The 17754-nt window shown below is 34.7% G+C and overlaps 2 protein-coding genes across 2 annotated transcripts; both read left to right on the plus strand.

The window, feature by feature from the left end:
- The first annotated feature begins 2781 nt into the window (after positions 1 to 2781).
- LOC120214826 (nicotinamidase 2-like) lies at positions 2782 to 3555 on the plus strand. Its single transcript, XM_039212627.1, has one exon. The coding sequence runs from the start codon at positions 2805 to 2807 to the stop codon at positions 3420 to 3422; it is 618 nt and encodes a 205-aa protein (XP_039068558.1). The 5' UTR covers positions 2782 to 2804; the 3' UTR covers positions 3423 to 3555.
- A 3668-nt stretch (positions 3556 to 7223) lies between these two features.
- LOC120215007 (nicotinamidase 2-like) lies at positions 7224 to 7914 on the plus strand. Its single transcript, XM_039212815.1, has one exon. The coding sequence runs from the start codon at positions 7262 to 7264 to the stop codon at positions 7877 to 7879; it is 618 nt and encodes a 205-aa protein (XP_039068746.1). The 5' UTR covers positions 7224 to 7261; the 3' UTR covers positions 7880 to 7914.
- The last annotated feature ends 9840 nt before the right edge of the window (positions 7915 to 17754 follow it).

The raw sequence follows: 17754 nt of genomic DNA on the forward strand, positions 1-17754 counted from the left end.
ACTTCTTCACGAAAGTCAAACTCCACATTTCATTTAATTAATTATCATTAACTTAACTAATAATGAACCCGGTATTTGATATGGAACAAATATTTAATATCAAATTAAACTAAGATCCGACGCCGAAAAAAATAATTTTTATTAATATGCTCGAATAAAAATTATTTTATTTTTTCTCTCTATCATTTTTTTTTTCATTTCCTTCTTTCCCGAAATTGGTGATGATCTCATCCTCTCATTTCTCTCCTTTCGACTTGTCTCATCCTTTATTTCTTCGACCTGATTTCGTTTTTTCACTCTCTTCGCCACCTTTTAGTTTCTCATTTTTCTCGTGAATATCTTCTTCTTAAAACTCTGAAACTCATAATCAACATATACAATAAAAGAATAGCAACTATTTTGATCATTAGTAGATTAAAGCTAGGCCTGTTACTGCAATCGATCTATCACAGTATCAAGATTTAAGTTTTGATTTCGAGATTTTTTACTAGAGAATTAGGATGGAGATTGTTGAGTAAATTAGATAATTTACAAATGTTGAATGATTGTTGTATAGGATGAATAATTGTAGAGATGAAAAAGAAAAAAAGAAACAAAAATTGGATTTGTTTTTCATCACCAAACCATAGTTAGCATAGTTAGTCTCGACATATCCTTGTACAATGAAAAGGGAAAGGCTTGAATGTGGGAAGTTTACCGTGCGGCAGCGTTAATATATAGCTAAATAAATGTCTTATTGGTTTTGTTATTATTTTTTAATAAAACTGGTAAAAAAAGTACCTAAAACATTATTATTTATACCTAAAACATTAATGTTTTTAATACTTTCGGTAAAGTGTCCAATAATAACAAAATCGGTAGAAAAATAATGTTTTAGGTAGCGCTTTACCAGATATGTTAACAAAACCGGTAAAGCGCCTAATAATAAAAAAATGGTAGAAATAATAATATTTTCGATAATTTTTTACCGGTATTGTTAAAAAAATAATAACAAAATCGATAACACATTTCCTTAACCGTGTATTAAGACTGTCGAACGTGAGATTTTACCGTAACGTAAGGGAAAAGGATGATAGAAGTTAAACAACGTTCGAGAAAAGTCATGAACGAGAAAGAAGAGAGAGAGATGATGAAAAAGAGGATAAAACAAAATGAAATCATATGATTATATTTTGATCATTTAATAATTAATCGTGAAATTATGAAGTTTGTTTTATTTTAATTATTTATCGTTAAAATATAAATTGTATTGTTGATGTAATTTCGTTTCTACTTTTGTATTATTTAATTTAGATTAATAGATCTGATATTTGATTAATTTAAAAAAAATATTATTAATTGTTTAACAATAAATAATTAAAATTTTAATACAAAATAAAAATATAACTTTAAGAATTTATAATTTAAAAAGATAATAATTAAGTGATGAAAGTGGAACTGTGAAAATGATTGGGTAAGTAAATACTGAGGTGGCGTTTGGTTGGATGTAATTCCTTGGAATTGGGGGGAATTATAATCTAATTCTACCACTTTCTCATGTTTGGTTCAAGTTTTTCAAGGAAATGGAATTCCTAATGACTTTAACTTTCTATCAAACGAGGGAAAAGTGAATTTCATCCAAGAATAGATGGAATTCAATTCCCTTGTTAGAGGGAATTGAAATTTGACTATACTACCCTCATCAATCTTTTGGTAACTTATTCATATATTGAATAAAATATTTTTTTATTTCGGGTCGGGTTTCTAATTCATATATTCGGGTCGGGTTGGTTTTTTTAAGTGTGATATTCGGGTTAAGTTTGGGTTTAGGGTGAAAAATACCCGACCCAAAAATGTATATAATTTTACCTTATATATTTAAGAATAATTACAATAATACCCCTCTCTATATATTTTTTCCAATTAAGTCAATGTTTTTATTGAATAAAAACATTTTTTATTATTTCGGGTCGGATTTCTAATTTATATATTCGGGTTGGATTTTTTAAGTGTGATATTCGGGTCGAGTCGGGTCAGGTATTTTTAAGTGTGATATTCGGGTCGGGTCGGGTCGGGTTTTTTAAAGTGTGATATTCAGGTCGGGTCGAGTTCGGGTTTAGGGTGAAAAAAACCGGACCGACCCAAAAATATATATATAATTTTACCTTATATATTTAGGAATAATTACAATAATACCCCTCTATATATAATTTTTTCAATTAAGTCAATGATTTTATTGAATAAAAATAATTTTTTTATTATTTTGTGTCGGGTCGGGTCGGGTTTCTAATTTGTATATTGAATAAAAATAGTTTTTGATATATTTTTTTGTAACTAATTAACATACTTCAATTGGAATGTATCGAAATATTACTCTATCTTTTGGTAACTTATTAACATATTCTGATTGCAATGATTTTAACTTAAGATGTTTATTAACATGATTTTTATAATTTATTGAAATGCATAATAATCAATAAAATAAAAATTTAATATTTTTTTTATTTTTATAATATATTACTATGTAAGTCGTAAAACAAATTAAAATAAAACCAAAATATAAGAAGGACAATTCTGTCATTTTACATTATTGAAATCAAATTCATATGAGATTCTAATTCTATTTCCTGTCAACCAAACAGAATATGAAATTAGATTCTAATTTTTTCACAAATTCTAATTTCTTCATAAACATTCCAACGAACCAAACGACACCTGAGTTTACACGAACAATCGAGAGGCTGCCGTTTTTCTCTTATATATACCCTTTTTATTAACAGGAGCCTTAACATCTACCAAAAATATTTCTCAGGAATCTAAAATCAATGGCGTCGTCCCCATCGAAATGCTCCTCATACAAGAAATATGAAATCAGAAAGCGAGACCCAAACCCTGAAGCCGCCGCTTTATTAGTGATCGACCTGCAAAATTATTTTTACTCCGTGGCAAAACCTATTCTTCCCAACGTCATCACCACCATCAACCTCTGCCGACAAGCTTCGATCCCCGTTTTCTTCACTCGCCACAACCACAAGTCCCCCGCCGACTACGGCATGCTGGGGGAGTGGTGGAACAACGACCTCATACTCGACGGAACCTTGGATGCCGAGCTGATCCCGGAGATCGAACGGCTGTCTAAACCCGACGAGGTGGTCGAGAAACACACGTACAGCGCGTTCGAGGACACGAGATTGCAGGGGTTGTTGTCGGAGAAAGGGGTGGAGGAGGTCATAATCACGGGGGTCATGACGAACATGTGCTGCGAGACGACGGCGCGTGCGGCGTTCGTGAAAGGGTACAGGGTGTTTTTCTCGACGGATGCGACGGCGACGTCGGACCCGGAGCTGCATGATGCTACTTTGAAGAATATGGCCAACGCGATTGCGTACCTCGTCGACTGTGAGAGGCTTCAACAGGGGATTTCTGGGAATGGGATGAAGTAGTTTTCGTTTCCTGTGGCGAAGAAATTACAGATTAATTACTAGTAGCAATTATCGGTTTCATCGCCAGTTTTGTAAATCGTCTACATTCTACTGGGTCTGTCGTATGTGTATGTGATTGTGTGGTCTATAATAAACTGAGTTATAATAATAGTTCAGTAAGTATACAAGTTAATATTATTATTAATTTACTTGTGCTTTGCTGATGACTTGTTACATCTGTTTTGAAAATCGGATCGGTCGATTTAATCGGTTTAATCGGGAATTGTTATTTAGTCTGATTTAATTTAAACTGGTTGAACCGTTATTAGTAAACTGATCAGAATCGTTGAACCGTTCGAACCAGATCGGCTGAAAATAAAAAAAATCGAGAAAATCGGGATTTTTGTTTTTTTTGTTTAAAAAAAATTAAACCAAACAACGTCGTTTGTTAAACGAGTTAAGTCGAACTCAAGTATTGTTGAGCTTGACTCGAATTTGAAAACTTTAAAAGTAAACTCAACTCAACTCAAACTCATGAGTTAAAAATTATCAAGTTCAACTCATACTCGAAATATAATATTGAAACTTGAACTCAAAAAGGCTTGAACTCAAAAAAAATTAGAAGCTCGATTGAAGCCTAAAATTCGAGATTGATTGAAGTGAAAAAATAGTTCACTCAATGCTCACCAAAAGGCTCCATGATTTTGAATGTCAAATTACCTCTATTATTTATAGAAGTTAGTTGTGATGCGCTTCTATGTTTCTTAGTAATGTGAAATTGTTTTGTTCTCATATTTTTACTCTTTAGACTTTTGGGATGCTCTTTTATGTTTCTTAGCCATGTGAGATTGTTTTTTTTAAATTAAACCAAACAATATCATTTTGTTATGATTTTTTTAACCTCAAATTTATTTTTTAATTATAGTTATATAATTATATTTATTATTTAATATGTTTTACCTGAAATATTATGTTGTAGTTAATTTGAATCATTTTGTTTCACTTGATTTTATAGTTTTTAACTTATATATGTTATGACTTGCTTTGAATATGACTTGTAATATAAAAAATTATTTTTTATTAAATATTTTTGATATTTTTATTTAATTTTTTAAATAAGTATGACGTCGTCCGGTTCTTCCGACCGGTCGGATCGGTTCAACCGGTTGAACCAATGAACCAATATCATGACCGGTTCGCTAAGCGGTCTAGTTCTAAAAACCATGCTTGTTACTGTTTTGTCATGGTTCTTTGAATTTAGTGAAGGGTTCTTAACATTATGGATAAGTTTTATGACCTGTCTGGTCTTAAGTTGAATGTTATGAAAATTGAGATTTTTACTTGTGGAGTCTTTGGGGAGAACTGGAGCATATTAGAATAGCAATGAGTTTTAGAGTTGGTCAACTCCCTGTAAGGTATCTAGGGGTACCTTTAGTGACTAGGAAATTATCTAGGACAGACTGTAGAGCTATGTTGGATAAGATAAAAGCCAAGTTGAGACAGGGGTCTAGTAGGAAGTTGAGTTATGGGGGCTGGCTGCAATTAATTAAAGTGGTCTTGTTTAGTATTTTTAGCTATTGGAGTAGGCAGCTTATTTTGCCTAAGGATGTCATCCAGGACATTGAAAGAGTGTGTATGAGATTCTTTTGGAAGGCAACGACTCTCCTGCTAATGGTACTAGAGTTAGTTGGAGTCAGATCTGTTCTCCTAAATCAGAGGGTGACTTGGGGCTTAGAAGTTTGGTTGGTTGGAACCAAGCTTGCTGCTTGATGCTTATTAAAAATCTCTTGGCTGATGAAGGCTCCTTGTGGATCGCCTGGGTCAAGGCTTACTGCTTTAAGCATTAAGACTTTTGGAATGTTGAAAGTAAGCCTCATTTTAGATGGACTCTCAGGAAATTGATTAAGTTGTGTGTGCAGGTTGGAAATATGTTTATTGCTTCTGTTAACTGGTCACAGGCTAGAGGAGGATGGATATGGGATAAAATTAGAGAGAGAAAGGATAAGGTTGAGTGGCATCGACTCATATGGTTCCCTTCCCATATCCCTAAGTTTTCTCTGATTTCTTGGGTGGTCATTCTTGACAGGTTGCCAACAAATGAGAGATTAGCTCGGTTTGTTGTAGTGTCTGATGCTCGTTGTGGTTTATGTGATGATGATTTGGAATCGAGAAGCCATCTCTTCTCGGATTGTCCTTACTCGAGGGAGGTTTGGGCTTCCATCTTGCATTTGTGTGGATTGCAACAGCAGTACATGAGCTGGATCGATTGGCTGTGTTGGTTGAATAGAAACTTGAAAGGCAAGTCCATGCTAGTTCATATTCTGAAACTAGCATGGACAGAGTACGTTTATTACATCTGGGAGGAGCTCAATCGTAGACTCTTTAGAGGATTGTCGCGTCCGGTTGATGTTATTGTAAATACAGTCAAAGAGGCAGTTAGTATCAAATTGTATAGATTCAGTATTAATAGGTCGGATATTGTAAATAGTCAACTTTGTGCTGATTGGGGACTGATTTATGAGGTTACTTGTTATTTGTAGCAGTATTTTGCTGCTTTCTTTAGATGAAATATATTTGATGATTATCCAAAAAAAAATATTATTATTAATTTTTACTAGAGATTTTTTACTAGAGAATTAGGATGGAGATTGTTGCGTAGAGGTGACAAAGAAAAAAGAAACAAAAATTGGATTTGTTTTTCATCACCAAACCATCATTAGCATGGTTGGTCTCGACATATCCGTGTACAACGAAAAGGGAAAGGCTAGCCTGAGGGAAAAGGATGACACGTGTTAGACAACTACGTAGGCAAACGAATGAATACGAAGGGGTATGTTCATGTTCGTTCGCTTAATTTTAAACGAATAAATGAACGAACGCGAATATAAACGAACAAAAAATTTATTGTTCGTGTTCGTTCGTTAAGGAATGTAGTTTGTTTGTGTTCGTTCTTGTTCGTTCATTTAAATGATAAACGAACACAAATGAACGAACATAAACGAACGAATGTAAACAAACATAAACGAACACAAACGAACGAACGTAAACGAACACAATAAATAAACATAATCGAACATAAATGAAAATATTTTTTTTCCTAACAATTTTATTATTATATTTTATTTAATTGTTTTTAGTTTTTTATTTGTAATTAAAATTAATTGAGTTTTAAAATATTTATGGGTATCAGATTAAAATTTAGTGAACTTTAATATTTAAATGGGTCTAAAGAGATTGGACTAAACATAAAGGAACACATATAAAGGAACGAATATAAACAAACATAAATGAACGAACATTTACAAATATAAATGAACGAACGAACCCTATGTTCACTAACGGTTCGTTGAATGTTCGATTCATTTACAAGCCTATAGACAACACTCGAAAAAGTAATGAACGAGAAAGAAGAAAGAGAGATGATGAAAAGAGGATATATGATTATATTTTGATCATTGAATAATTAAGCGTCAAATTATGAAGTTTGTTTTATTTTAATTATTTATCGTTAAAAATAAATAGAATTGATGATGTAATTTTGTTTTTACTTTTACAATATACGATCTGATTAAACGATCAATAAATCAGATATTAATGATTAATTTTAAAAATATCATTATCAATTTTTTAATAATAAATAATCAAAATTTTAATACAAAATAAAAATATAACTTTAAGGATGTATAATTTAAAAAGATAATAAATAAGTGATGAAAGTGGAACTATGAAAATAATTTGGTAAGTAAATACTGAGTTTACATGAACAATCGAGAGGCTGCCGTTTTTCTCTTATTATATACACCTTTAATTAACAGGAGCCTTAACATCAACCATAAATATTTCTCAGGAATCTAAAATCAATGGCGTCGTCCGCATCGAAATGCTCCTCATACAAGAAATATGAAATCAGAAAGCGAGACCCAAACCCTGAAGCCGCCGCTTTATTAGTGATCGACCTGCAAAATTATTTTTACTCCGTGGCAAAACCTATTCTCCCCAACGTCATCACCACCATCAACCTCTGCCGACAAGCTTCGATCCCCGTTTTCTTCACTCGCCACAACCACAAGTCCCCCGCCGACTACGGCATGCTGGGGGAGCGGTGGAACAACGACCTCATATTCGACGGAACCTTGGATGCCGAGCTGATCCCGGAGATCGAACGGCTGTCTAAACCCGACGAGGTGGTCGAGAAACACACGTACAGCGCGTTCGAGGACACGAGATTGCAGGGGTTGTTGGCGGAGAAAGGGGTGGAGGAGGTCATAATCACGGGGGTCATGACGAACTTGTGCTGCGAGACGACGGCGCGTGCGGCGTTCGTGAAAGGGTACAGGGTGTTTTTCTCGACGGATGCGTCGGCGACGTCGGACCCGGAGCTGCATGATGCTACTTTGAAGAACATGGCCAACGCGATTGCGTACCTCGTCGACTGTGAGAGGCTTCAACAGGGGATTTCTGGGAATGGGATGAAGTAGTTTTCGTTTCCTGTGGTGAAGAAATTACAGATTAATTACTGCTAGCAATTATCGGTTTCATCGCCAGTTCTGTAAATCATCTACATTCTACTGGGTCTGACGAATGTGTATGTGATTGAGTTGTCTAGAATAAACTGAGTTATAATAATAGTTCAGTAAGTATACAAGTTAATATTAATTAGTATTAATTTGGACATTTTACTATAACATTATGAAGAATTTTACTCCGGGACTCCCCCTCACTTTCGCCGTGAGAGGTTGTTTCTTTGTTCACTGGTGCACTCGTCTTGCTACTCCGGTGTGGGGTTCATGTTTTGATCTCTGGTTTTTTATTGCTGTCATTATGATTTGGATGATTGTATCACCATACTCTACTGATCTATTCCCATTCCTTTCGAATAAGCACTTCTATTTGGGACTCCCTTTTCACTTCTGCCGTGAGAGGTTGTTGCTTTGGTCTCCGGTGCCAGGTTTTTGGTTTTGTCTCTGGTTTGTGGTTTAATTGCCAGCAGCCGGGGTTTACGTCGGACGGAAGTTCATCTGGGAGGAGATGGGAGGCGCGTGAGTTTGGAAATATAGTAAGGTAGGATAATCACTGGTTTTGTATTGCCGTCATTTTAGTACCTGCACGGGAGTTGGTGGTCAAAACGTCGCTTGATACAGGGCCTGTGGAGGCTTAAAACAATCGTAGCGAGGCGTGAGAGACTGCTGGAGGGAGTCATGCACGGCTGTCGCAACAAATTCTCCTGTAACGCGTGGGCAGAAGCAATCAGACTCCATGCTGGCTGGAGGCTGCACCCGTCCTTCATGAATATATAAAAATAAAATTCTTCACCGGCTGTTTGTTCCAGGTTGGCAGCTTGTAATAAAATTCTTCATGAATATGTAAAAGATCCGGATGTAAACGAAATCCAGGTTGGCAGCTTGTTCCAACTAGTTTGGCTTTGCAGGCATCGTACTCTTCTTTGCATATTGTTTCTAGGCCTCTCGCTGCTAATGCTTAATGCCAAAAACCAACTCTCGGGGCATTGAAGATTAATGTGGATGGTGCCCAACACTCCCGGACTGCTATGGCTTCGCTTGGTGTTCTTGCTCGCGATCACAATGGGATGATCGTCGCTAGTCAAGGGATTCCATTCCATGGTAATCAGGATCCAACTTCGGAGGATCTTTACGTGTCTCATTTCTTCCTAGGTGAGGACGTTGAGTGCTCTGCCAACTCATCCTCACATCGGGGTTCGTGCCATTCGGCGCTCTGCCAACGCATCGGCACATAGTCTAGCTTCCTTGGGTATTTCTTTGGATGCTCCATTGTATTTTGAACATGAATCTCCTGATTGTATAGCTGATGCGGTTCTTGCTGATGCTAGTTATGGTTAGTAATATAATGCATCCTTTGTTTAAAAAACAAAAAAGCAAAACTCTTCGGAGTGAATTCACGAGATAATATTCTCGAACTTTTTTATTCACGAGATAATGCACATCCCAGATTAATTGTTGAAATGGGGTGAATTCTACAGTGATGGCCATAGGTCGTCATGCAATCCATGCGATCTTGTAGGACGCCATGCAATTCGGGCGACATACGGGGTGACATACGAATACGAGCCATACAAGCCATATACGAGCCAATGGAGAGGTCGCCATGCAGTCTGGGCGACCTTGTAGGTCGCCATGTAGTCCCGGCGACCAAGTAGGTCGCCATGTAGTCCTATCTCACGAGACCTCATGCATGCACATGCAGCCACAACTGAGATTCCTTCACGTGCTCCCCTCCTGCTCCCCGCTGCATGCCTACAGCTATTGATGCATGCATGTGAACCATTCGAGCCGTGAATTATTGGTACAATTATTGAACCATTGCTGCGTGAAATCAGCTGCTATCATAGCTGCAATTGCACAATTATTGGTGAAATAATTGAGGCAGCCGGTGACACCTAAATTATATATGGGGTGTGCATTATCGTGAGAACATAAAAGAAAGAAAGAAAGGGATAAGAGATTGCAGCCAGAGCTTGGTCGCCGAGATTGCAGCCGAAGAAAGGGAGAAGAGACTGCAGCCGAGAAAGAAAGAAAGGGAGAAAGGAAAGTAAGAAGAAGAAAGGGAGATAAGGTAAAATTTTTTATATTTAAATTAGTTTATTATTATAAATGTTTAATTTGTTAGTTTAGGGTTTAGGGTAAAACAAAAAGCAGTTAATTAGTTTGTTAGTTTAGGGTTATATGATTGTTAGTTTAAGTTATAGTATACATAAATTAAAAATTATTTAATTAGTATATGTTTGATAGTTATATAGTTAAAAAATAATTAATTAGTTTGTTTTGTTAATAGTTAGTTATATAAAAAAATTATTTAATTAGTTTGTGTTAGTTAAATAGTTAAGTTATATTTGTTTGTTGAATTTATATTATATAAAAAATTAGTTAGTAAGTTTATTAGTAGTATATTATAATGAAAAAATAGTTTATTAGTTAGTTTTAGTTATATAAAAGAATATTTTATTAGCTGTTTAAGGGTTTAGCGTTTACGTTTAACTTATATTTTAAAAAGTTTAGTTTGTTAGTTTATTAGTTTATTATATTATAAGTTATTATATTAAAGTTTAGTGTTGTAAATTAGTTAGTTAGTTTATATTAGATTATATTAAATGATTTTTTAAATATTGTTGTTTAATTTTTTTTACAGATTCATTCCAATGGCTGACCAAATTTCACTGTTGAGGCTTGACAATGAGCATATTTCAAGTCATTTGGGAATAATGGTGAATAAAATATTTGTTTAATGAATTATAATTAATAAATATTTGAATATTATTTTATGATTGTGATAATTTTTTTGAAATATTTAATTGTAGGAGGACGAGCAGCGAGTCCTTCGTCTTCGACTACATAAAGTGCCCAAGCCATACCCACTGATAGAAGAAAATTTGCAAGAGGCTGGATTTTGGTATATAACATTTGTGCGAGATTACAAGTTGGTCCCAGGTTTGATCAGTGCGTTGATTGAACGTTGGAGACCAGAAACGCACACGTTTCATTTGCTGTGTGGCGAATGCACGATAACTTTGGAGGATGTGGCAATGCAACTCGGGGTCCAAACTAATGGGATGCCGATGGTAATGTCACATGAGTTTAATAAGGTGGAACAACTTTGCAACTTGTTTCTTGGGAAAGCGCCCGTACCACCAGAGTGTAGAGGGTGGCGGGTGAGGTTGTCATGGTTGAAGAATGAATTTCAACTTCAACCAAATAGTACGGAGCACGAAATTATATATGCAACACGAGCATATATATTACAATTGATTGGGGGAATTTTGATGCCTGATAAATCCGGTAGTTATGTTCACACTCAGTATCTTCTTTTTTTAACAAATTTTGAGAATTGTAGGCAATATAGCTCGGGTTCGGAATATTGGCGTTCTTGTATCGTGAGATGTGCAAGGCGTCATTAGTCGTGAATGATAATAATACAGTAGAAATCGGTGGATGTCTGTTGCTGCTACAATCATGGGCTTGGCATAGACTTCCGTTTTTGACACCGATTAGTCGGACTGCGGTTGACTTTCCACTTGCCGGAAGGTAATATGAATCCTCTATTTTAATATAAAATATTAATTAAAAAATATTTATTTTGATTAAAATTATTGAACAAAATGTCTCTATTTTTGTTTTGATTGATATACAAATGGAGGCATAAAATTGAAGGCACAGGGTTGGTGCACAACAACATTAAAGAGTTTAGGTTGAAGATCGACATTAAGGCCAAAAAGGAGGTATGCATAATATGTATTTTTTAATTATTATTTAAATTAACTATATTATTTGATTTAAATCAATTTTATTGTTTTTGTAATTTTACAGTTTAATTGGAGACCATACATGAATGAAGAATTATTTGCGTTGATACCGCACGATATTTTAGATGGGTTTCAATATTGGTGTGCTGTTACACCATTGATCAATTTTGCTTTTGTTGAGATCCAATTTGGGGATAGAGTACTGAGGCAATTCCACTTCCACCAACCTATTCCGCGGAGTCTATGGGATCATGACCTCCTCCAAAACTTAGATGGTCGTCGTCCAGTGAATTGGGTTGAGACGCATGACGACCTGCACAGATTTGATGGTCGTCGTAAAGAAAGCGTTAATTGGGTTGAGAAGCATGCAACCTACATTAATGCTTGGAACAATATGGCTTCATTCATGCCAACTCTTGACGCCATTCAAGACGACGACTTTAATTTTGAGACTTCGGCTTACCTTGCTTATTTTTTGGATAATGGAAAGCCGTTCCTCACAACAATAGTAGAGAGGCGACAATTTTTGAGGTTTAAGAAAAGATTTGGTAAAGCTGAATACTCTCTACCGAGTGGGAGTGGGAGTTCATCTCTACAACCTGAAGCGAAAATGACCGATGTGGATAATAGCGCACCACAATCGTTGCATCATGCAGTTGATGATTCTACTGTCCCGGCATACATACCAGAGTTTGTGCAGCCTGAGGCACCCATCTATTCCCCTACGTTTTCGTCGACGTATGACTTTGAACACATGACAGTTCAAATACCCCCAATGAATGAGGGGGATGGGTACAATACTCCTGAGCCACAACTGCCACAACGTATCAGACGTCCGCCCCGACATTATCATTCAACAACACCTCGGCATCGACAATAATTGTAAACTCGTTTGCTATTTATTACAAATTATTTATTGAAATTAGACTAGTTTTTTAACCTTAACAATGATTTTTAGTATCAAATCATTACTAGTATCAAATAATTAAATATTTAGTAAATCAACTATTTTAAATCATTAGTATCAAATAATTAAATATTAACAATAAATCCTTATTAATAATAATTAGTAAATCATTAGTATCAAATCATTAAATATTTAAAAATCATTAATAAATTCGACTATGTATAAATTTAAACTCAGTAATCCACACTTGTACACTTATTTGTTAGTATTCTATAATTATTAGTAATAATTATTAAATCATTAGTATTAAATCATTATTATAAATAATTACTAAATAATAACTAAATAATTATTATAAAATCATTATTATAATGATTATTATCAAATCATTACTAAATCATCAAATCATTAAATATTTAAATCATTATTAAATCATTTTTATAATGATTATTACTAAATCATTATTAGAATGATTATTATCAAATCATTACTATAATGATTATTATCAAATCATTACTAAATCATCAAATCATTAAATATTTAAATCATTATTAAATCATTTTTATAATGATTATTACTAAATCATTATTATAATGATTATTATCAAATCATTACTATAATCATCAAATCATTAAATATTTAAATCATTATTAAATAATTTTTATAATGATTAATAAATACATAGAAATACATATATGATTAATAATGATGAGGTATATATCTTGGTAAATTAGGACAATTGTTTTTTGAATGGCCTTCACCCCTACATAATCCGCATCTCTTTGCTTGACCTCTCTCTATAACATGGAAATCCATACTGGTATGAATTCGAGTGGACTCAGGTCGACCCTTTGGACTTCTGCGAAGCATTGGATTTGGTAGCCGTTCATCATGATCCTTTTTGGGCCAATATGATTCATTCGGGATCTGTCTGAACACATAGCTGTAGACATTTAATATCCTACGTAGGTGGAAGCATTCATCAACATAAGTGTATGCGCTTACACCAGCATACATACATGCAGCGACTGCATGAGCACATGGATATTTCTATGCCTGAAAACGACCACAATCACACCATTTGTGTCGTAAATCAACTCTAAATGTTTGGTCTTCTCCTCCGACGTTACGACGTATGCACGACACGACTAAAGTATGACCAACTCGGTCGAAATTATGAACAACCATTGATGTTGCCAATCGCTCATTTGCTTTCATTGATTCCACCACTGTAGGAGCCCAAGTTTTACCACTATTTATGAGACTCTCAATTTCCTTGCCTTTGTCCGACCAAACTTTACCCAGTCTAAAGTACGTATCTTTTACCACACTCGCTATTGGGAGATGGCGTTTACCTTTTAGTACCGAATTAATGGCCTCAACAAGGTTTGTGGTCATATGTCCGTATCTCCGACCTTCATCGTATGCTTGCGACCATTTTTCCCGCGGTATTTTTGAAGCCCACTTCCAAACACGCTGATCATCGTAAAATACCTTCAAATTCTCCAATCTCTTGTCAAAATTTGGTCGACGTAGTTCGTATCCTGTTCCATAATATATTGTGTTAAACCGCAATTAAAAAACCACGTAAAAAATACACAAATATTGAAAATAAAACTTACCCATGCTGACTATCTCGCTACGAATATGTGCGTTATGAAACTGGTCGATACTATTCTTGCCAATATGACGGATACAAAATGTCGGATATGCATACGGAGGTATCCAACGACTTCCTGGTTGTTCAATTGCCGCCAAAATACTCGTTCCTCTATCGGATATCAAGCAAACTCCATCTTCACGAACGACATATTGACGTAGATTGGTCAGAAAGAAATCCCAAGCCTCTGTTGTCTCTCCCTCAAAAATGGCGAATGTAATTGGGAAGATATTTCGCTCACCATCTTGAGCAACTGCCATCAAAAGTACATGCCTATATTGACCATACAACCACGTACCATCTACTTGGATCATACGTTTGCAAAATGGAAATCCTTCAATACATGCCTTGAATGCCCAAAATAGTCTATGAAATATTTTCTTCCCTGGCAGAAGTTGACCTTCTTCGTCATATGCGGGCATGGTTTGAGACTTCACTATAGTTCCTGGGATAAATCGCTTCATTGCTTGTAGCAAATGTGGTAGCTCATTGTACGATGTATCCCAATCTCCATACGTCAACTTCATTGCCTTCATTTTCGCATTCCACACCTTGCCATATTTTACTTAATATCCAAATTGGCTTCGAATAGATGCAGCTAACACTGAACAAGATATCCTTGGATCCTTTTCAACCATCGCCTTCACGTATTCACATATTACATCGGAGTCCAATAGTCGGTGGTCTTGTTCGATGGAGTTTCGCAAACATGTGTGCGAACCATTGTACCTCGTGATGACCCAAACATCGTGCCTTTGATTTTTCGACACTCTGATCTTCCACTTGCACTCTGGGACATATTTTACACACTTTGCGTATAGGGTTTTCTGGTTGGACTTTGCAACATGGACATCAACATGGCATTTGATGCAGTACTCTTTAATCGCCAGCGTAGCTTCATTTTTTCCTCTGAATTGCACCCCAACTGAAAATTCACCAGAATTATCGAATGATTCAGTCATTTGGTACGAAGGTAAATGTGGCATGTCTGGGAATTCAGGTGCCTTCATTGCATCATAGTCTATCTCGTACATGTGAGGAGTAGCTTCATACGGTGTCGGAACTTCATCAATTGCACCTCCACCAAAAATATTTTTGTCGCCGCCCAAAACAGGTTCTTCAGTTTCTTCATCTTCGCTTGAATCATCATGAATTTCTCCCCATCGATTTTCAGCGTCAATATCAACAACCAATTCCGGTATGTTTCTCGTCTCATACTCTGCTGCTGCAGATGTCCCCCCGACTTCATTTACACTTTCCAATAGTGCCATAAAACTGTTCGGGAACCTGTATGTCGGCTCCTCAAACTGACTATATAAACCATTTCAGATGGATTTTGAGCCACACCTCTTGATGACCCAGGAACATCACATATGTTACGCATATCAACAAATAATTCAATAACTGCTATATTGGTTGACTCATGTAATCCAGCCATGGTTCAAATATCATCATCTTCTTCAAGTGGAACTGCAGCATATCTGACTGGGTTAGAGCATATCATAAACCTATACCTCAAACCATCAACTGCAGCTCGAATTTTTCTTTCTATCTTATGCTTCATTTCTATAAATGTGATGTCTTTTTTGAACATCATATTTATTGGTTTTTCAAACTGAAAAACTACTCCGACCTCATTTTTCATAATCTGTCCATTATAATGGACAATCGTGAAAAAGTTGTTGCTCATTTTCTCTACAAATAAAAAAATAAATTAATTTAGATTAAAAAATTAGATAAGATAATTTCATAAATCATTAAATATAATATAATATATTATTATATTAATGATCAAATAAAATTTATTATTTAACTTGATTGATTGCTTACTAATAAACCTAATAATGATTTGATAATTACTATTAATCTAATGATTTAATATTTAATGATTTAATAATAATATGATTTAGTCATAATCACTAATAATTATTTATTATAAATATTTAATGATTTAGATTTGATACTAATCATTTAGTAATTATTACTAATAATAATGATTAGTTTGATAATATTTTTTATTTTTTAAAAATATCAAACAAATTTGTTAGGCAAAACTGTCGAGATAATGTTCTCGAAATAATTATTTCGCGAGATAATGCATTGTCCGGATTATTTCATTCAATTAATTTTTACTCCTTACTAATATACATATACAATGTAAATTAAACAAAATATTTTTAAAACAACACTAAATATTTTTAAACACAATATTTTTTAAAACGGAAATTATCTCGCACAAATTAGTTTATATAATCTAATATAAACTTACTAACTAACTAATTTACACATACACAACAACAAAAATGGACAGCAAAAATCTCACGTCTTTATGTCTTCTTCCTTTACTTTCTTTTCCTGCCTTGTTTCTTTCTTCGAATCAATCTGTACGTGGGCAAATGTTGTGAAATAATGTCATGTATGTGTAAACAAAATATTTATTTAAACAACAATAGCTCCCACAAATTAATTTTATATAATCTAATATATTATAATATACCTTAAACTAATAAACTATTTCTTTATTATAATATAACTTAGTTAAAATAACAAACTAATTAAGCACTAATTAATTTTTTTATAATATAACTTCAACTTCAACGAACAACCTAATATACGTTTAAAGACACTAACAAATTAATTAATATTTTTTTATATTTAATAACTTAAACTAAGAAACTAATTAACTAATTTTTTATATAATATAATATATAACTTAAACTAATAAACTAATATAATATAACTTAAACTAACAAACTAATAATTTATACTAACAAACTAATTAACTAGATTTTAGTTTTACCCTAAACCCGAAACTAACAAACTAATAATTTCATATAATAAACTAAATTAAACAATAAAAAAATTACCTCACGAACTATGTTTGAGCCTTTATCTTCTTTTCTTCTTCTTCCTTTTCTTTCTCTCGGCAAAGTTTATATGTGCTTATGCTTCTGGTTCTGCTTGTGCTTCTACCCTAAACCCCATATCCTTTATATAAAGCAACTGAGTGTTGGACAGAGTCATTAAATTTGACTGTTGAAGCAAATAATATTAGCATTGCATCGTATAACTATTGAGCATTGAAAGGCTGCAATTGAACAATAATATTTGCTGCATTTGGCAGCTAAATTAACGCTGCAATAACGCAACTATGGATGCAACACATGCAGCTACGGATGCAGGAATCTCCCAGCTATGGATGCAACGCATGCAGCTACGGATGCAGGAATCTCCCAGCTAGAATCTAGCTACAACGGAGCTTGGTCGCCGAGACTCCATGGCGACCTACCTACCACGCCGTGACTCCATGGCGACCTACACCGTTCGACGTGCATGGCCCATGCACAGTTCCCACGTCCCATGCACAGCTCCCACATGCATCCCACAACTCCCCCAAGCATGCTCCAATACTATTTGATTGCATGGCGACCTACACCTGCTCCTTTGCAAAACACTACACAGGTCGCTCGGATGCCATGGCGACCTCCAAGCTCGCCCGGATGCCACTGTA

This window comes from Hibiscus syriacus, unplaced genomic scaffold (genome assembly GCF_006381635.1).
Source record: "Hibiscus syriacus cultivar Baekdansim isolate YM2019G1 unplaced genomic scaffold, ASM638163v2 tig00110109_pilon, whole genome shotgun sequence".
NCBI lineage: Eukaryota > Viridiplantae > Streptophyta > Magnoliopsida > Malvales > Malvaceae > Hibiscus > Hibiscus syriacus.